Genomic DNA, 19,743 nt, shown 5'->3' with positions numbered 1-19,743 from the left:
GTATTGTGTTCATTGGTTAGACTTTTTTTTTTTTTAACAAATTCCTTTACGTTGCATAGAAACCGTGCGCTAAAAGGCTATGTAGGAGCCTTCGTAGTAGAAATGCTGGATATTCTTTACTTGAGCATTGACACTACTGATAATCACCTTCAAAAACTCGCTAGGCAGGAAGTTTTTCTTTTGTTTGTCTAATTAGGTTTTCAGTTTGCTTTCCCTGTAATTCAGGGGGTTGCGAAAACTGTGACTCTAGCCAGGCAGGGATTTCACAAAACTGTTATTTTTACACAGCAGATTCTCCCATGCCCTTTCTTGCTTATCCTTGGAACTGTGTTATTTTTAGATTGATTCTCAAACCTTATAGTAACACAGCATTTGTGAATTAAAATTCTTACAGCAACAAGTAACTTTGTGGTGGCAATGCTACAAGAGGTCATGGATTTGATTGCAGAACGTGTGCTAAATTTTGGGTAATTTCACTTTTGTGCAATTGCTTTCTACTTCTCTGCCTTTGTAGGTGCTGTCAGTATTGGAGGCTGCTGTCTCATTTAGAACCATGCAAGTGTAAGCAATTTTGCAGTGCTAGGTGTTAGCATTCACTGACTAGTGAATTCATAGTAATTTGGAAAAGACTAAAAGCAATACAATTGTATGTTCAGCAGAGCACATTCTTCTTAAGGTAAAACGTTCTGATTAGTTTGTGGGGTTCATTTGCCATTTTCTCATACGTTCATGAAGAAAAAATACTGATAAGTTATTGAACTTATTAAAATGTCTGGAAGTCTGCTTTGGAGATTTAGGTATTGGTTTGAAGATCTGCCCAGATATTTGGAAAGTTCTTTGGAGTGTATCGGTGAATTTTACTTTGTAAAATAATTCCCAGCACAAGGAAAAAATATATTAAATTATACTAGTGCCCTCTTTGAGCCTTATCCTTTGTAAATATTATGATATAGGTGCGTAGGTATTTTTGCTGTTGAGTACAATCCCTAGAAGAGGTCCAACCTAAAAAATAAACAAAGGTAACTGGTTTCAGATGTCTGATTACAAGGACGACTGACTCTCTAACTGGGAAGCACGTTGTGATGAAACGGGGTGTGTGGACACCAGGTTTGCTTCCTTGGGCAAAACCTCTTACTTGGAGCCTTATCATAGAGATCATTCTGAATTCACAGTCATTAAAACATGGGATCAAAGCTAACCTTGTGTGGTTTTCTCCATCGTGAAAGAAGGAAAAATGCCCTTTTTTTTTTTTTCTTTTTTACCCCCCCCCCCCATCTATTTTCTGTTGCGATCCAAATACCACCATTTTCACTATTTTCCATGAAAATATATTTGGGATACAAGTGACTATTTGTCTTAGGTCTTCATCTGCAAACACAAAAGAAAATGGCAATTAAAGGGTATCAAGCTAATAAAATATACTTCTGAAGTGGAGTTGATGAATTTGAGTGTTTAACACCAGCTTTACTGTTTGTCTCATGTTGGTAACTGCCTTCAGATGCGGGTGTTATGCACAACTGTGTGGGGAAGAAAGATCTGCTAGTTAGTTTTTCTTAACAAGAAAAAGAAGTTTGTAGATTTGACAAAAATAGATAGTTTCAGGGGCAAGTGTAACTTTTTGAAGTGGGCTACATTTAGGGTACTTATGTTAATTATGGTTTTATGGTACTACCTAGGGAATAGTCAAAGATGGAAGTCCACTGTCTGAGAAATGTTACGAATACAGAATAACAGTAGGCAATGTCCCTGTCTAAAGGTAAGCAGAGATGGCAGTAGTGGTGCTGAAAGTCTGTAGGAAGCCTGATGTATATACTTGAACAGGAAAGCATCTCCAATTATTTTATTCCAGTAAGTTGATCTAGGTGTGCCTTGCTATCGGGGTTTTTAACTGTTTGCATTACCCACTGTGTTTATTTCCGTCAGATTTTCCTGCCTTTTCCTAATTTTCTCTTCTTCAGCAAGGGACCAGTTTGCAAGTCAGAGTTAGCAGCTGCAGAGGCTTTGATAAAGCTGACCTCTACATGGTCAGTGATAAATGTGCATAGGTGAAAGCGGTGGGATTGTTACTGAAATTGGGGGACCTTACAAGTACTCTGGTTTTGGAGTGGAGGGTTTGACTTGTGTGGAGCTGGTGAGAGACTATTTGGCACCATCCAAAACTTGTGATTTCGTGTTCCTTCAGTACCGATGCGTGGGTGCTATGTAGTGCTCTGCTTATCTTGTCAGCATTTCGGTCTGAAAGCTGCTGTGAGCGAGAAAACCTTCTCTCCTGTGTTTGGGTGGCACCTGTGTCCCTTACGGCTTAGGCTGTTCTTGAGCACAGACTAGAGAGAACGCACCTTTTCAGGGCTCATCTGCCACTCTTCATGAAATATAATAATGTCACAGTAATTTGATTATGCAAAAATCTTTTTGTCTAGTGTTAAGAGCTTGTGAGAAATTATCTTGCAAGGCAGCCTTGTGAAGTTAACGTCTACAGCTGCTCATGGAGCACTGAATCACATGGTGACAACTTTCCTTTACTTCTGGAAGCAAAGTTGATTTTTATTCCTCTTATCTACTGAAGGAACTGACTTAACTGATAACACTTCTTTCTGTTTATTTGCATCCAGCAGGGAATAAAACATTAAAAAATGGTATCTTTGCAGGAAGCCACCTTCTGTGTGGTGAGTTGTAAGCTCTGTTCATCATGCTGCATGCATCTTCTGGCAAGACAGCGACTTCGAGCCACATGCTTTGTGTACTTCCTTAAATAGTTATTTCTTTCAGTTAGGTGTGTATTTAACTGAACTTTTGTGGCAGAATGCCATGATTCAAGAAAAGATCTTAGCGGTGGTTTCTGGAAAGATGTTTGTAAGAGCTCTGAAGCTTTTGGTTATGAATCCGGCTGATACTGGCTTTCCCAAATGTCAATGAAATTCAATAGGGCTGGCTTTAAAGGAACAAGGGGGCTTGGGAAGAGATTGGCTTTCAGTAAGAAGCAGTGACAACAGAAAAATAACCCTTTTGGGGTTTGGGAGGGTACAATGCTGCGATTTTGAACAGAGAGGCTTTCTCAAGGTACAAGAGGGATCACTGATAAGTCCTTGCATCTCCCACAAAGTAACCGACGCTCTGTTTGATTTATTGCCTCAAGTAAGGATTCATTACATTGAGCAGTGCACGGTTTTATGCACTAAAATTCGTGTGAGAGCTGAGTTTTTGCTGGCCGCGGCAGCCGGGGTGAAGGCCCCGCGAGAGCCGGGGTGAAGGCCCCGCGAGGCACCTGGAGCTGGTGCCGGGTGGGCTGGGGCGGCTGGGGGCCGCGGCGGGCGGGCTCCGGCCTTGGGAAGGAAAGTCGCAGTTCTCTGATGTTACCATTGCTTAACAAATTACACCTTAATCCTCCCCGTTCTTCTAGAGAATAAGTGTTTCCTGTCACCTCATCCCGGCGTCTTTTGGTTGAGAAAAGCAGCATTTAGCCTGAAGTTTGTAGGCAGCGCAATGGTTTCCAAAACAGGGAATACAGTTTTGTTATTAGATTTTAATAGATTTGAACTTGGATAATTTCAAATATAGGCACCACGTGCCATCGCTGGGATTTATTTATTGACTCTGGTGAGTCCAGAGCTCCCCGACAGCAGCGGGGAGAGGTCGGGGTGCCTGCCGGGCCGGGGCTGCTGAGGGGACCCTCGGTGAGGTGTCGTGTACTGGCGGTGTAAGTGCTCGGAGAGCTAGCTCAGCTCACATCTCATAGCCTGGGTGTTAAACATCTCCCCTGGAGAGAAGAGGGAATCCTGTAGTAACCCTATCAGGGAATCCTGTAGTAACCCTATCAGGGAATCGTGTAGTAACTGTATCGGTTTTAGTGAAGTTGATGTGGTTTTCCTGAATTCCCATGGAACTTTTAGCAAAGGGCAGGAATGATGTTAAATAAATGGCTCTAATATAAGCCTGAGTTGAAAAAGTAAAAAATCAGCATGCCGACGTGTTCATATTTTATTTATTTTGGACAATTTTTTGAAAACTGGCATTGCGAGATACAAAAAGTGATTGTTTTCCTGGATAACTGAAACATGACAATATTTAATAGAACAAGAACAGGTACCGCTGACAAAGTAGACAATAACGCAGGAAAAAAAATTAGTCCAATATAACCTCTGATCTAATCTGAATGAAAATAGGATCCCTGCAGCCGTTTCTCTGGCAGCTTGGGTTTGTGGTGCTGGGTCCGGGCGTTGGTCTGGGCTGCCCAAACTCGCAGCCTCCACGGTGGTGCTGCAGTGGGACTGTCACCTGAAGAGCTGAAAATGCGAATTACTACAGCTAAAGTAACAAACTGAGACTGTGTAGCTGGACCTACAGTGCGTGTTCTGTCGTCCTCAGTTGCTGAGAATGTGTATTATTCATTAGTATTTAACATACAATTTGCCATTAACATAAACAGAGCTAATGACTATAATACTGTGTAAAAATAAAATCAGTAATCATTTAGTATCTATTTTCAGATTCCTGTTAAGGTTTCATTTTTAGAGGATTATAGATTATTATTCCTTGGCAAGACTGTTTTAAAGTGCAAAAATGCAAATATGCAAATATTAAACCCTTCTGTTAAAAAGGTATAAATTTCTATGAAGTAGGGGTTGCAGGGAAGGAGGAGAATCTCTGTCTGTCTCATCTCTTCTTTTCTTTAGTACATACAAGATCACTTTACGTACATGCTTTCCTGTTTAAGTTCAGTTTGTAAAATGGAAAAGCCTCCTTTTGAGGGAGTTGCCATACACCAACAAGGAAACAGAAGAAATAAAAGAAAGCACCTGTTACTATTTTTTTTCATGGGAGCTTTCTGGCATAAAACCTGCAATCCAGGATCAGTGCAAGGGGGGACCTTTCTGCCTGTACCCCACACCTCCTTGCTTCCTGAAGCCCTTCCGTTCACAGGAGGGAGAAGCTCTCCCGGCAGCCAGCACCGACTCAGTGTGGTGATGAGCTTGGTCCACTCTTCTCCATGTGTCATTTTCTTGAAAGCAAAACGAGGACCCTCCCCACCCCTCGTTGCTGCAGGCACATTTCTAGCACTGCCGCGGGCCTGCCCAGCTTGGAACACGTGCTTGCGTGATGTTTTAGTAACAGCTCCAACACCGTACGAGATGTTTGCTCATAGCTCGACGGACTGCGAGGCAGGTCTGCAGTGGCTGTACCAGGTGGAGTGGCTGTATTTGGTAGGAAGTCAAGCTCTGGGTTGTAATACAGTGGATAATTGACAGATGAGAGGTGGTGAGTGACAGGTGAAAAAGTGATGCTCAGCTGTTCTGCCTGGCTGGCGGAGAGGGTCTGGAGTGCACGTGTGAGTCATAGGAACATGTTAAAAATGACCTCATTAATTAATTAGTGTTCCTTCTATAGGTGTTGTGAGTGCTTAAGATGCTGCGGGAGGAGAGACCCAAGGCCTCGTACTGTTTGGCTCGGCCATCCAGAGAAGAGAGACCAGAGATACCCTCGCAATGTGATCAACAATCAGAAATACAACTTTTTTACGTTTCTCCCTGGGGTAAGTGTGAAGAAAGTCTCTTTTCATCATCCTGCCCCAACACTTTCCCCGGTTTCAGTGGTTTTACAGTAGACAGATGCAGAACCTGGAGCTGGAGGAAATGATTAATGTTTGGGTTGTGTTTGGTGGGCCTCCTGCAAAGGCTGCCTTAGGGGAGCAGCAAACCAGACACGGATCTGTCCTGGGTGTCCAGGACTACTTTAAGACTGCCCTAAGTTAGTGTTTAGACACTAGAGGAGCATGCAAAAATGTTTCTGCTGGTTAGTTCAATATGTATAACTTCTGAGCTCCGTTAATCTCCTCCCTCATCTTTGTTTTCATTTTTTTAGGTGTTGTTTAACCAGTTCAAATACTTCTTCAACCTTTATTTCTTGCTTTTGGCCTGCTCTCAATTTGTCGTTGAAATGAGGCTTGGCGCACTTTACACATACTGGGTTCCTCTGGTAGGTCATTTAAGGCTTATTTATTCAAGAAAGTTTCAGTGTTTGACAAAATTCCTTGTGCTGCCCTTTCTCTAGGATGTAAGGTTGCACCTTAAATCATTTTGTTAGCTTACTTCTTCAGGCCTGCTCTGTACATGTTGTAGTGTAGAAGCCTGTTCTGGCTTTAAGATTATTTTGTAGAAGTTTGACAGGGATGTGAGAGGACTCTGCCCCCAAGTTGTTCATCGCAACAGGCGCAGACCTCTCACCACTGGCTGCGGGGCGTCATGAGTAACATGAGAAAATGAATGGAGACCGGAGCAAATATATTTCCCTGTCAATGTGTGTCTTTTTCACAGCGGCATCTGAACGTAGGGTGTGCTCATGGAGGGTCTGCGTGGGGTGTTGCACCCTCCCGGGGTGATCATGCAAGGGCCAGCGCTTGCAGGAGCCCAGACCAGCCTGGCAACTGCAGTGAAGGACTGAAGGGCACCTTTCAAAAGTGACCTTAATGAGTGGCCATATGTGCAATGATGGCAAATTATGCTGCCCCCAAAACAGTTTGACCTGTGGCCTTGGGATAGGTCAACAGGCTGCTTCATAGTTAAACCACGTTGTAAAAAAACAAATGAAAAAACTGAGAAACACCCCTCCACAAATTTCCCACGTATAAAAATAAATATATGGAGACATATTTGCACTCGCTCAAGGTGCAGATACTCTTCTCTTCGTGTAAACTATGTGCCCTCTTCTTTTTGATAGTCATGTGTTTCACCTGCGATCAAAGGAAATCGATAATAATCAGTTTTGAAGCAGAAACTCCAGTGCAGTCAAAGGACAGAAAGAGGAATAGTTGCATAGAATGGGCTGCTTAAATCTCTAAAATGCACTGCATGAGCCAGTTACAAATGCTTAAATGCTTAAATATAGGTACCTATATATTTTTTTCTTTTATCCCAATAACATTATTATTTCTCTTTCTATGTGAATAACTTCTCTGCTGCACTTCAGCTCATAGTATTGTAGAATAGTTTTGGTTCAGAGGGACATCTGGTCCAACTGTCTGCTCAAAGCACAGCTGTCTTTAAACTTAGGTTGGTTTAACTCATCTACCTGAGTTCTGAAAATCTCCAAGGATAGGTATCCTTTTTACTTCAAAGGAATGACACAGAACCAACTGAAAATTGATTAAGAAACCACAGGGCTCTTTCTAAGACACTAGTTGTGCACTGATTTGAGAAATGGTGGTGGTAAAAATTCATGGCTCTACTGAGGGAGCTGAGGAGGAGCAAAGGAAAATTTTCCTGCCTTTTAGACTTTCAGTACAGTGAAATCCCCAGTAAAAGCCAGAAAGAAGTGAAGGGGCAGCTTTGGGACATTGCTGCTAAATTCTGTTCATGTTAAAGCCTGTATCTCGCGGAATTCTCTCTCCAGTGTGTGCTGTATTGCATTTGCTGTGTGAATCTAATGCTAGTTTCACAAGATCCTGTCCTATAAATAAAGTATACATGCACACAGAGGATCTGTCTTTCTGGGTTTTGTATAGGCAGTTGTGACTTTGTGTGCCAGGTGAGCAATTAGAATTTGGCATATGAGCTGCCAGAAAGCAGGGTAAGAAAGGTCTTTGTTCATTACTGGCTGCTAATGCGAGTGTTGGGGATGGAATGATATATGAGATGACACAGTGAGTTGGCACATGTGGGAATATTTTGGGGTGATTATTTGAAGACTATTCAAACAGCTGAAACAAAAGCTGAAAATAACTGACTTATTTTATTTTGGAAAGCAGATAGGAATTTCTAGCTAAATGCACAAATGCAACTTGTAAATAGAAGAGAAATGTTCATTCTTTTTTTGATTTGTTGGTTATGGGAATGAGAGATCTTCCACGGTGGTGCAAAACAGACGGTCGTGGTCCTGAACACTGGGGGGTGAAACGCTTCTCTGAAAATACTGTATTAATGGCTTCTTACTTTCAATGTTTGTAGATACAGGATTGAATACAGGCATTTTTTAAAAAAAGTAAATGCCCATCCTTGGGTCTCTTCATGTGTCTGCGTTTTTAAATAATGACGCATATGTATGTACTAGAAATAGGGACTATTTTGTTTTATTATAGGATTGTGAGAGCCAGCAGGTGAAGTGTACCTCAGTATTTTAATTATTAAAGAAACTGCTCTCCTTCAGTCTTAATAGCTCTTAGGTCATTCTTCATCATTTTGCTTTGTTTAAAAAAAATGTGAGGATTTGAATTGTTATTGTGTTGGGTAGTGTTAGCAATGCTCCACAGCAAGATTTTCCTGAGGTGGTTGTGGAGTTCAGGTTCACAAGTTCTTTGTGCCCAGCTTAACAACTTGTACACATGGTTTTTGGAGGTGTGTGCACAGCCGTTCTTTCTAAAAATAAAGTTATTTTAAGTTGGAAATTGCAACCCACTGGCAAAATCTCCTGTTTGGGTAGGTGGGTATTTACAGACCTTTTCATGTGTTTTTCATGTAAACCTCAGTTTCTAACATCACCCTGCCCCCTTCTTAAGATAAAAAGGTTTCTTATTGACAGAGATAATCAGTACATGGTTGCAATTTTCAAGCATACAGGTTGTAAAAAGTTCATTTTTCTGCCGTAACGGATGAGGAGTGTTTTACCTGTTTAGTGAGTCTGAGCTGAATAGTGCTTAACAAAAAAAATGACTTTGTGGTACTAGCCCCATAAAGAATTGGTTTGCATTAATTTTAGTTATTTTTTATGTTGTGAAGGATGTGACGTGGGCATTGTCCTCATGACAAGAGGAAATGAAATGACTGCTCATATCCACAGAAAAGTAGGACTGAAACCCTCATCAGACAAGTGTATAATTATACTATGAGTAGTTCGCATTAATATGTTTAGAGTGCTTATTTGTGTAGGTTGAGTGTGTGTATACATACACATGCATTATATAAGTATATATCTGTGTGTATATATATAAAAAAGAGGTTATATAAATTTCTATATCGATTTCTATACAAAGAAATCTCCCAGATTAGGTGAGCTAACTTTGGCTCTGTGGTGGAGGGAGTACTGACATTTGAGGGATCCTGTCTTACATTGGACTTTTGTGTAACCCCTTTCAGTCTTGATTACTCACCTGTGAAGAGAGACGAAATAGGTTATTTACACTCTTCAGATAAACTTTACAAAGATTTGCTTGGGAGGTACTGGCAGAGCATCATGGTAAAGCTAAGAAACACAATCATAATTTTTTAAGCAACAAGTCTGCTGTCAGTTTGCTATTGGGAGTTCTGGACAGCAACGCTGTCCCTTATATCCCTATAATGATTTAGTGAGAGAAAATAGAATAAGGAAGTGCAGATTGTTGGCATTGGTACTGATAAATATTGCTCTTATTAGAGGCAGATGTGATTTTTCCTGACCTTTTCATCCATTCTTCCCCCCCCCGCCCCATGCTCCTTTTAGGGATTTGTGCTTGCTGTTACCGTCATCCGAGAGGCCGCGGAGGAGATCAGATGTTACATGCGCGACAAGGAAGTGAACTCGCAGATCTACAGCAAGCTCACAGCGAGAGGTCGGCTTGGCGGCTCCAGCGTGCCCGCTGCATCCTGGCGCGGCCGCGGCAGCGCCGGGGGTTGCAACTCAATCAAACGCTGCTGACAGTCGGAGAAGCAGAGTTCAAGGAATGGGGAGGGGGTTATGGGCTCGCAGGCACGTGGCTTCACGGCCACGCCGCTGCTCCTGCCGCTGCAGAGGCCTCGGGGGTCCGGGTGGCTTCTTGTGGGTGGCTCCTCACCAGGCTGCGGTGGATGCTGGGCTTTGCTGAGCGTTTCCTAGGGAGACGTACAGCTAATGCGAGGGGTGTGTGTGTTAATTGCTTCAGATAGCTTCAGAGCACCATCTTGGCGACTCGAGGCGTGGGGAGTGGGCAGCCAGTGCGTTTACACGTGCAGGAGCCTGCTTGGTGGGCTGGGAGTTCACTGCAGCCAGCACCAGGCAGGGGTGACCTTCCAAGCAGCTGACATGGTATTTTTAAACCCTGCTTGCTCTTAACTCCAGTGTAGACCAAAACGTCTTTCCCAATTACTGTCCCTTCTTGGTGGGTTGGAGTCACCAAAGAAAATGAAACTGGATCTGAATTGCTCTAGGTTGTGGAGGTGGGTGTTTCCAGAAGGGAAATGTGTTTTCCTTCCTGCAAAGCTGTGACTTGAGAGAAGCGCTCCATAATGTTGCATGGATGAAGGGAGGAAGAGGGAAAAACAGCAAACAGTATAGTAGGAAGAAAACAAGAATGGAGCTATAGTAGATATGATACGTTGTTTGGGGGTTTTGTTTGTTTGTTTGTTTTCCAGTTTTGGTAATGGTGCATCTGTCTTCCCCCGGCATGTGTTTTTTGCTTGTTCACCCTGTCTGTAAGAGAGAGAAATGTAAGAAGGATTCCTATAAGCTACCAGTTCATATTTTTTAACAGAAACAACAAATGTGTGCTTAAAAAAGGGAGGAGAATCCACATAGGCAGATAATTTGCAAAAGCACTTTACTAGAAGAATTCCATCCAGGTCTGTGAAATTGTCAGAAGATGGTTATGCAGAGGTAGAGTCAACTACTGAGGGTGAAGGCAGGCTGTGTTCTAGTGTCTAGGACTGGGGACCCTTTCAGCACAGGTACCCCAAATCATAGTTAAGTACAAGTATTCTGTGTACTGAAGGAGCTGGTGAGTACATGTGTTAAATTTAAGGTGACTTGCTTGACATACTGACATGTTCCATCACTTACTGAACATGCAATACCGGTTGAGTTTCATAGTTTTTTCTGGGTCGTACCGGACAGAGACTTACATCATGCAAGTCCTTTGCTAAAAGAGACCGTGTGATATGTTATCACATCTTTTGTGTGTTTCTGTTAGCAGCGGCTGATGTAGTTCCTCAGTATCGGCAATCTCTTCTCTTGTATTTTTTTTTTGTATACATCATCTTTAGCCCCTTCCTCGAACTGTGAGGAGTTTGGAGACCTCATTTGTAAGTGAGCCCAGGCTGCAACTCAGCTGTGTCTGATCCCTGGCTCTGGCCATTGTTTACAGCTGTGCCGTACCTAACAAAGACATTTAAATTCTCGTTTGAAAAATCTAATGCTGCCTCACTATGGAGTTACTCCTAATACCATGACAATGATGGTGAGGCCAGGGTTTTGTTTTTAAAAAGGGAATGAACTGAATTTAAGCAACTTCTTTTTTCCATTTCCAGTTTCTTTGTTATAAAAGTTTATACCCCTGAATTAAGATGCAGTGAACTAGGTATAGTAAAAATATGCTGCTTTCAACACTTGCACTTTTAAGAATAAGGCTGCTTTTTAAATGTAATTGCTTAAGGCTGTATATTTCACATGCCAGGAATTATGAGACAACTCCGAACTAGGGAGTTTGAGTTTCTGAATATTAAATCCCCTTTTAATAACGTGTTCTTACTACGACACTTAAAATGCTTGGCAACCAACAAAAGCCTCATCCAAGAAGGGTGTACTACATCTATTTAAAGATATAAAAGAGTTGCCTTCTGGATTCTATTCAATGATCTATAAGGGCCCTGACCTCTCCTTTAGTTCTTTTCATATTGCTATTACGTTTCCCATGAATGATTTCCCTCCCCCCAGTCCTTTAACTTTTCTAATTTTCTGAAAGAAACCAAGGAGGATTGGCAGCTGGGTACTAGCCAAAAATCTTAAGCCACTCTATTTAACACAAATTTGGTGCACAAACAGGGATGAGACTCTCTAGCAGTATAGTTTAGAGTAGGAAAAACACAGAAAATTATTTATGATTGTCTCGTGGTTTGGGGAGAAAAGTAATTTTCTGTGTCTCACTGACTCTCAGTACTCAAGCTTTTCAGGAGACCTGAACATCTACTTTTCCACTGATTAAAACATTAGCACCTCTGAGAATCACCTAGGAGCAGAGAAGTACCTTGTGAGCCCACCATGGCTGGGGGATGGAAGAGTGTTGGGTTTGTTATGTATTAGTACAGTTAGAAAAAGTAGGCAAGCTTCACGGAAGCCCTTCATCAGGTCAGAAATAGAAGCAGCAAATATGAAAATAGTTGAGAACAGCTGATGTTAACCATTAATTGTCAGTGTGGCTGACAAAACTCCAGGTAGGACTTGTCTTGGACTGTTTACAGGCTGTTTCTTTTGGGTGTTGTTTTTTGGTTTTTTGTTGAATAGTGCAGTTCATGCTTCAGGATACTGGCACAGCCCTGTACTGAAAAGGGGCAGTGCAGAAGGGTACTGATGCACAAAAGCCCTCTGAAATACTGCTGTATAATTTTTTGAAAACTTCACAATAGTGTCACCTCTAAAGCCAGTGTTTTGGGGGAGGGGGATTAGGTGAGGCTCCACACTGAGCACTGCTGTCTTGAAGACTGGCTATAATGGATCCAGTGGAGCGCTGTAGCTTTCTCCAAGCTATTTTTATTTCTCCTGAGTATTTGCACTAAGCTGCAGTTAAGGTGGCTGGAGAATAGTTTTTCCCATCTCCAGCCTTGGCCTCCCAGTGCAACCCCGCGGATGTAGATACATACTTAGGTCTGAATGAAGTCAGGGAGACTTAAGCACATGCTTGTGTGCAGTTTTGAATAGGGATAGAAGTAAGCACAGATTTAAGTGCTTTCCCGAATGGGGATCCTCTTGTCCTCTTTGTGTGCGGTTCCTCGGCCCTGTGCAGAGCCGCAGCTGCGGCGCGGCCGGGCGCAGCTCCTGCCGCTGGCCGGGAGCTCTCCGGCCCCAGCACACCCGCCAGCCTGGTCCCCCACCCCGGGGGGGTATTTTGGATTTGCAGCTTTGCTCCTGTACGTGAAGCTTTTTTCATGCACTCTTCCTGTTAAGCTTTTTAAGATTCACTAAGCTGCTTGCTTTGTAGAGGAAAAAGGGAGAATCCTCTTTGGATCACATTTTATTTTGTATATGGTTGTTGAATTCCAGGGACTAATCTTTCTGGAGGGCAGCATGAGGCAGAGTAGACAGTAGTGTATTTTCTGTGTTCCTTTATTTTACATAACATCAAAAAAACTCCCCCCTGAACCTCTTTTCTCTTTCTACCGATATGATGCATTTATGTTCCAAAATGATGAAACCAGCAGACTTCTGGAAAGCATTTTTTTTTAATAGAAAGCTCTCCATTTAAAGGACAGTTGTTTGGATTGTAATAAAAAATAATCAATTTTCAATCCCCTATTCATAAACCTACAAGCTGCCTTGTGTTCAGAAGTCTGTGTGCTGACTTTCTGCTTGATAGAAAGCTAGAACTGTGCTTGCAAATTCTTGGTTTGTTTTTCTTCTCTCACAGCCCCCCTCCCCGGGTAACACTGCATAATAGAGAGAAACTCCACAGAAAGAAATGGGAAGAGACCTCCTACTGCGGGGTGCTACTTAAGATACAGATCATTGGCATTTACCAGCCATATAAAAACAATATTTTCCCAAACCCTCTGAGTCCTGCTCCACAGTTTATACAGCATAAGGCTGCAAAAGCCAAAAGTTTGGTGCAGCACATCCAAACAACCCTTTTTTTTTTCAGATGCATTTGACTTGTTTTAATAAACCTCTGGCTTCATCTTTAATGCCAAATTAAGCGTTTTGATCTGTACCTTAGTGAAGGTCTGCAGATCTGTTGTGAAATCTTGACTTAAGTGCTCGCATGGTAGAAAAAGGCGTCTCTTCCAGCTAATATATTTAATACTTTAAATAATCTGCTTTATGGTACATCCATCACACTGCAGATTTGGTGATAATTCCAAAAGCTATAGCTGAAGTTGAAACAAACTGTTTGCATTTTATTGTCTCTACTTTTTTGTCTTTAAAAAAAATATAAATCAGGATACAGTAAAGAATGAAACAAATACCAATCAGATATTAAGCATTGATTCTTTTTTTTTAAATGAGAGATCAAGACAAGTTGCTTTTTTAAATTGTGTTAATCACTGACTTGTATTCTGATTAACTTCTGAAAATATAAACTGGAAGTGTTGTAAATGCTAAATAAAGCTGTGTGTATTTAGAGGAAGCACTTCTAGATGCATTTATAAAAGCGGTAATTTATTATTACAAAAATAATAGCAGAGCAATATTGGGAAATGAAGCAGTTGTGTTATTAGCTAGTTTCTTAAACATGCATGAGAAAACATCTAATGTTTAGGAGGTAGTTTCCCCACAGAAAGAAAAAGGCTTTACAGAATTCCCAAGATCAAAATAAAACTAATTCAAGTAAGTTGCTTTATGGGAGTCCTGAGTCAAAGGAAACATCTGGTCCTGCGCCTTCTTAGCAGGACATATGGTACATACTGCAGAGATGTCATCCATGGGAGGCCAGGAGTACGGCTGGAAAAGCAGAATTAGCTTTGCTACCTAAAAAGGGCATCTAATTTATACAGGAGTTATAAAAATGTGTATTGGTTAGAAAGGTCCTTTCTTTCTCTTACCTTAAAACAGCTGAGATTGGGGGTTACTGAAAAAGAGAAATCTGCTCCAGCTGCTTTGATTTTTCTTGTATTGGAAAAATTTGAAAGTAGATGATACTGTTTTCAGAATAATGGTCCAAAAAGCCTTTTTATATGCATAATGGTAGGAAATCATCACATTGTAGCTTTGTCCAGGCATGAATTTTTCTTTTCCAGCATGAATTTGCATCATTAAGGAAAGCACTACAAAAATAAGTTTCTGTTCTTGAACCCTGCAGGTAGTGCTTCCTATACTGATAGTGACCAAATAAATCCTTGTGATCTTTTAGAGAAAAACCTAAAATATGGTTAAACAATTCCACCTCCCCTTCCAAGAGCTTTTTTGCACAGTGGTTTAGGAATTGCTATGCCTGTGTGGGGAGAGCACACGAGGTTTTTTTTCCTCCTTTACACAGGAGAATATTCAAAAGCACTTTTTGTTGTTTCGTGAATAACCGTATTAAAAGGGGAGGAAGAGATGTTATCTGTCAGACCCTTTTAGTGTCATAGTACCTAACTTTGTATAGCCCATACAGAAGACTGCCAGGGATGCTTTTTTGGATCCTCTTGGAGTGCGGCTTTTCTTTTCAAGCCTCTGCGTAATGGACTCTTAATCCCCGGTATGCTTCCTGCCCTGGCAGAGATGTCTTTAGCCCAGTATTTGTTTTGTTTACCCTTTTTTAAACTAAAAATCTTGCAAGGCAAAACCCAGAATCCACGAAAGACCTATGAGATATTTGTGAAATGGGCCATGACTGCTTATAATTTGTAGGAATAATTACAGCATGTAAGGAAGTCTGCATTTATTAGCAGCAGTGATGAAGCATGTTGTTAAGCACACAGTGTGTCACCAAAGCAGCAGGCTGCTGGGAGCCCAGAATGGCTTTCATTGTTAATTTGGAGTAGAAACACTGAAGCATATCCTGAGAAGGATGCTAATGAAGGGACTGCCAGTAGTAAAATGCTAGTGACCTTTGTGCTTTGTGCTAATTTCTATTCCCCCTCCCTTCCCCCTTCTCCTTTCCTCCTGAGCTGCTATCTGGCCAGTTAGCCCATGAATTTTGAGGTACAGTAGGAGTGTTGTCCATGCCAGGGTGAGCTCCACGTGACTCCCCCACTTCCACTCAAATCACAGCAGATTAAAGAGGCTTTTGTTGAAATATAACAGACAGACACATAGAGGCAGGGTTCAAATTAACTGATTATAAATCACTAGTTAGTCTGAGAAGCCAAATCTAGAGCTGGCTAATGATTTGAAATTACTAGCCAATTGTTAAATTAATCCCCTGTTTTAAAGCAACTGGGAAATGTTTGACAGCTGCAAAGAAATAAATATTTACGCGTTTTCTGTAGGACCCATACTCTGCAGGGCTTGTTCGGGCTGCGTCCGCCGAGAGGCAAAGGAGAGGTGGTCGAGCTGAGCCAGATACAAGAGCTGCAGCACGGAAGGAAATGAGCCTGGTTTTTAAGATGGGCCCATTTTACTTATGGCTTCCAGCTCTTGGCCTGGGAGTTGAGCTTTAAATTTTCAGCCACCTAGGGAAGAGGAGTCAGGCGTTGATGGTTCCCTATTGTAATTTTTCTGTTCTTGCTCTGTTGTCTGCCTGACACCAAAAGTATTTTCAAATTCCTGGGTTAAACAGTATGTAAAAAAGTTTAAGGGCTTGTTTCAGAGTTGTCACTAGAGAGTGACCGGGGGGTTTCTGTGTCCAGGGCTGGGCTCTGGAGCTGTTAGACAAGGGGCTTTCAGCCCTTTTCGCAGATTGAAACCTACTGCTTTACCCAGTGGGAGCGGTAGACTCAGTAAGTCTTTACAGGGCAGCATTGCCTAATTCTTGTGATAGAAAAGTTACCCATTTTCTCCAGAATAGTGAAGTGGAAGGAAGGGAGGTAAGGAGCATCACACAGCACCCACAAACCCTGTCCTGCTGCTGCTCTAATGCACTGATATCTTTCCTTTGCAGGGACTGTGAAGGTGAAGAGCTCTAATATACAAGTAGGCGACCTCATCATTGTTGAAAAGGTTAGCCTTCATGTGTATCTTTTCTTTGTAGAGTACTTTTTTTGCAAGACCATAGAAAATGAGATATTTTGAAGTCACGTTTGTTTTACGATAGGCTCAGAATATCAAGTGTTGAACACTAGTTATAATATTTAATCACTTTTCGGGGTTTCTCCCTCTCCCACCTGCCCCCTTTTTCACACACTCTCTGCAAGCAGTTATGTCCTCTAAAACTTAGTCTGAAAATACACAGTACAAAAAAAAAGAAAAATGGTAGTGGTGGACTCCAGATATATGCTTTCTTCTAGCATGGGACTTCTTGAAAGGAAAGCAGCACTAGTTTAAAATTTCTTCATACTTCTGGAGTTACTCACTAGCTCTTTTGTAAACCTAGCTGTTGCTCGGTCTGGTCAGTGGGAGCTGGCACCAGTTATTATTCTGCACTTGGAATTCTGCAGGGAAGCAAGTTTAGGATTCAAAGCAAAATGAATACCAAGCTTCAGTTTGACAAAGAAATCCTCTTTCTCCTCCATACCCCTTTTGCTTGTCACGGTGGGGCTGTGGAAGGCGGCTGCACACGCGTGCAGGGGTGTATGCACAATAATGGCCTTTCTTCTCCTAACAGAACCAGCGGGTCCCTGCTGACATGATCTTCCTGAGGACGTCGGAGAAGAATGGTAAACATCTGGAACCAATTGTCAAAATAGCCATTAACCTTTCACTGGTTGTTTAGAGAAAATTATCTTTTGGAAATGTGAAAGAAAGAGATAATAGTAAAATTTTAGAGAGACAGAGAATTCAAATGCTTTTATGGACCACCACTTCTCAGGATGTTATCCTCTGTTTTTGTTTGCTAATCAAAGAACGTAGGTGGTTGAATCCAGGGTGAATGAATCAGGTTGCACAATGGTTTGCATTATAGATGTAAATCATTTTACTTGCCATTCAGGTTTGTTTTAAGTGTGGGGTAAGGAAATGTTTGATCAGAAGCATTAAAAAACATAAAGACTAATGAGAACATTTCAAATGTCTTAAAGATACAGTGCAGAGTCTCACTATGTTCTGGACTAGTGGAAGGAAATGAACGGGTGATGCAAGAGTATCATTCTTACATTGTTAACAAGTGTTACTTGAAATCAGATACTGTTTCCAAAGAAAGAAGGGTGTCCTAGATACATAGCTCATTTCATGAGCTATAGGTGTACCTAAGACAGGTCTGGAAAGAGCACTGACTGGTGTTGAAAATCCACAGGGTCTTGCTTCCTTCGCACTGACCAGCTGGATGGTGAGACAGACTGGAAATTGCGGCTGCCTGTTACCTGTACTCAGAGACTGCCAACTGCTTCTGTAAGCTGCCTTTGTACAAAATATTCTACTTGGTAAACACGTGTTATCTGTTTTACCTGAAAAACGTTCAGGTGCTTCAGTTAATGGGCTGTTTGAGAAACAGGTTAATGCAGCATTGTTCTGCACAGGGCTCAGCACACGTTATAGATTAGCTTTGGCAACAAAGAATATAAGGGTAAGCCAGCTCTTCCCGAGCTCCAGGCAAGATTTCACGTGAGGTGGAGCTAGGTGTCTGGGTGCTGCGTGGCTGGCACTGCAAAGCTGTGCAGGTAGCACTGGGGTTGGCAGCTAGAGAATGACCTTGCAGCAGGAGGTGGCTAAATGGTAGGTTGCTCCTATTTTCTTTTTCCTCTCCAGAGACCTTTGCAGTAACTTACTGCAGGATAGGTCTTGTTGTGGGATAGGTACCCTTGGTGGTGGTACTTCTCAAATGCTGCCTTTCATTCCTTGCACGGCAGTATGTTCGGAGGCACAATTCATGCATTTTCATGAAATGGCTTCAGAGGCAGTTAATTTTTTGTTGCTTGCCGTTATGAAAGGAGGAGTGTCACCATGGAACCTCCACTGTATGATCTGAAATAAGCATACAACTTCCATCAAACATGCTGTTTCCCAAAATCTCTAGCTAAAGTAGTTAATGTGTTTTTTTCTTTTTCTTTTTAAAAAAAGGGGGGTGGGAAGGAGGGAGGAATCTAAGTACCTGTTTTATTGATGTTCTATCTGTAAAAAGTGCAAGAAGTTTATTTTATAGAAAGGCTTTGAAGCAAGGCATTCTCTCCATGGAGTGAATAGTTTATGCATGTGTAGGACTCAGCAGTGAAAACACTGTGCAGAATTGGCGTATCTTCTTGTCACTACAGAACTGTTCCTAGTGACAGTAGCATCCTGAACTAAATACTGAGTGATGGGGTGTTCCTTGGTTGCCTTGGAAGACTAGTCCAAACCTTCTTTGCTATGAAGTAATAAGTGTCTTAGGCTGTCTTGATTATTCTGGCTGAAATTTCTTTTATGGGGCACTGACATCTAAGTAACTCCCAGGAGTCTCTCAGGTATCAGTTCAAGAAATACTCTTCAGTGAGGCTGGTAGAACAATTGTATTTTCTCTTAGACAGTTGGGCTCCAGTAAGTAATATAATTTAGTAATTATCTTAACTTGATACTCTTGCTCAAAGTATTTCGGTAGAAACATTTGTACATTATTAAAATGTCATTGTCTAACTGTCCAAACATGTCTGTTTTATAGGACCTACTGCAAATCCGATCCTATGTATATGCAGAAGAACCCAATATTGATATACATAATTTCGTAGGGACCTTCACAAGGGTGAGTCTTGTTGACATATGCTTGAAATCATATACGTAGTGTTTGCTATGCAAACCTGCTGAATGCTACTAGGATGCCAGAGTTTTTCAGGAGAAAAAGTGCAGTCTCTCTTACCATTCCTTGTCTGTTCCTTCCTTTTTTCTTTTCTTTTTTCTTTTTTTTTCCTTCATAAAATCTATGAAATAAATCTGAAACAAAAATATGGTTATTGAAGCTTTGACTTGGAGACAATGTCATAGGCTGTTTTGGATTAAGGACCTTACTCTGAAGGTATTAGACCTGAACATTCGGATGGAGATTGGTAGTTAAGTATTCATGGTGCCTGTTCAGAAGGAAATCTGGACCACCGTGGGCTCTGTAGGATTAAAATCCTTTAATTGTGAAAAGACAGGGGATCTTGGCTAGATCAGGCAATAGCAGTCTTAATTCAGTCAGCTGGTTTTTTGCCTTCGATTGCATGCAGCCTATGTGAACTCAGTTATATCTGCCTCCTATTTCAGAGGGCAGCAGCTCAGAGGCACTGTGAAATATCACCATTAAAAATACATCTTTTGAGTTGTTGGGAAGATGCATTGCCTACTTGGGGCAAAAGGTTGGGTGTTTTCCTCTCAGTGGGATTATGAAAATTTTGAGAGATTTTT

The 19,743-nt window shown here is 41.6% G+C and overlaps 1 protein-coding gene across 2 annotated transcripts in view; it reads left to right on the top strand.

Moving 5' to 3' along the window:
- The window catches only part of ATP9A (ATPase phospholipid transporting 9A (putative)), a 65,222-nt gene that overhangs the window by 6,117 nt on the left and 39,362 nt on the right, over positions 1-19,743 (top strand). For both annotated transcript variants that reach the window (XR_012777912.1, XM_075517616.1), the window contains exons 2-8: positions 5,386-5,530; positions 5,860-5,973; positions 9,409-9,517; positions 16,394-16,452; positions 17,057-17,108; positions 17,684-17,778; positions 19,022-19,102. Coding sequence is in view for 1 of the 2 variants with exons in the window: in XM_075517616.1 (XP_075373731.1) it covers positions 5,386-5,530; positions 5,860-5,973; positions 9,409-9,517; positions 16,394-16,452; positions 17,057-17,108; positions 17,684-17,778; positions 19,022-19,102 (655 nt within the window). In the remaining variant the exon portion in view is untranslated. The remainder of the gene's footprint in view (positions 1-5,385; positions 5,531-5,859; positions 5,974-9,408; positions 9,518-16,393; positions 16,453-17,056; positions 17,109-17,683; positions 17,779-19,021; positions 19,103-19,743) is intronic.

The sequence above is a fragment of the Mycteria americana genome, chromosome 14 (genome assembly GCF_035582795.1).
Source record: "Mycteria americana isolate JAX WOST 10 ecotype Jacksonville Zoo and Gardens chromosome 14, USCA_MyAme_1.0, whole genome shotgun sequence".
Lineage (NCBI taxonomy): Eukaryota > Metazoa > Chordata > Aves > Ciconiiformes > Ciconiidae > Mycteria > Mycteria americana.
Note: the sequence above shows the minus strand (reverse complement) of the source record. Positions and strands in the feature narration are given on the sequence as shown.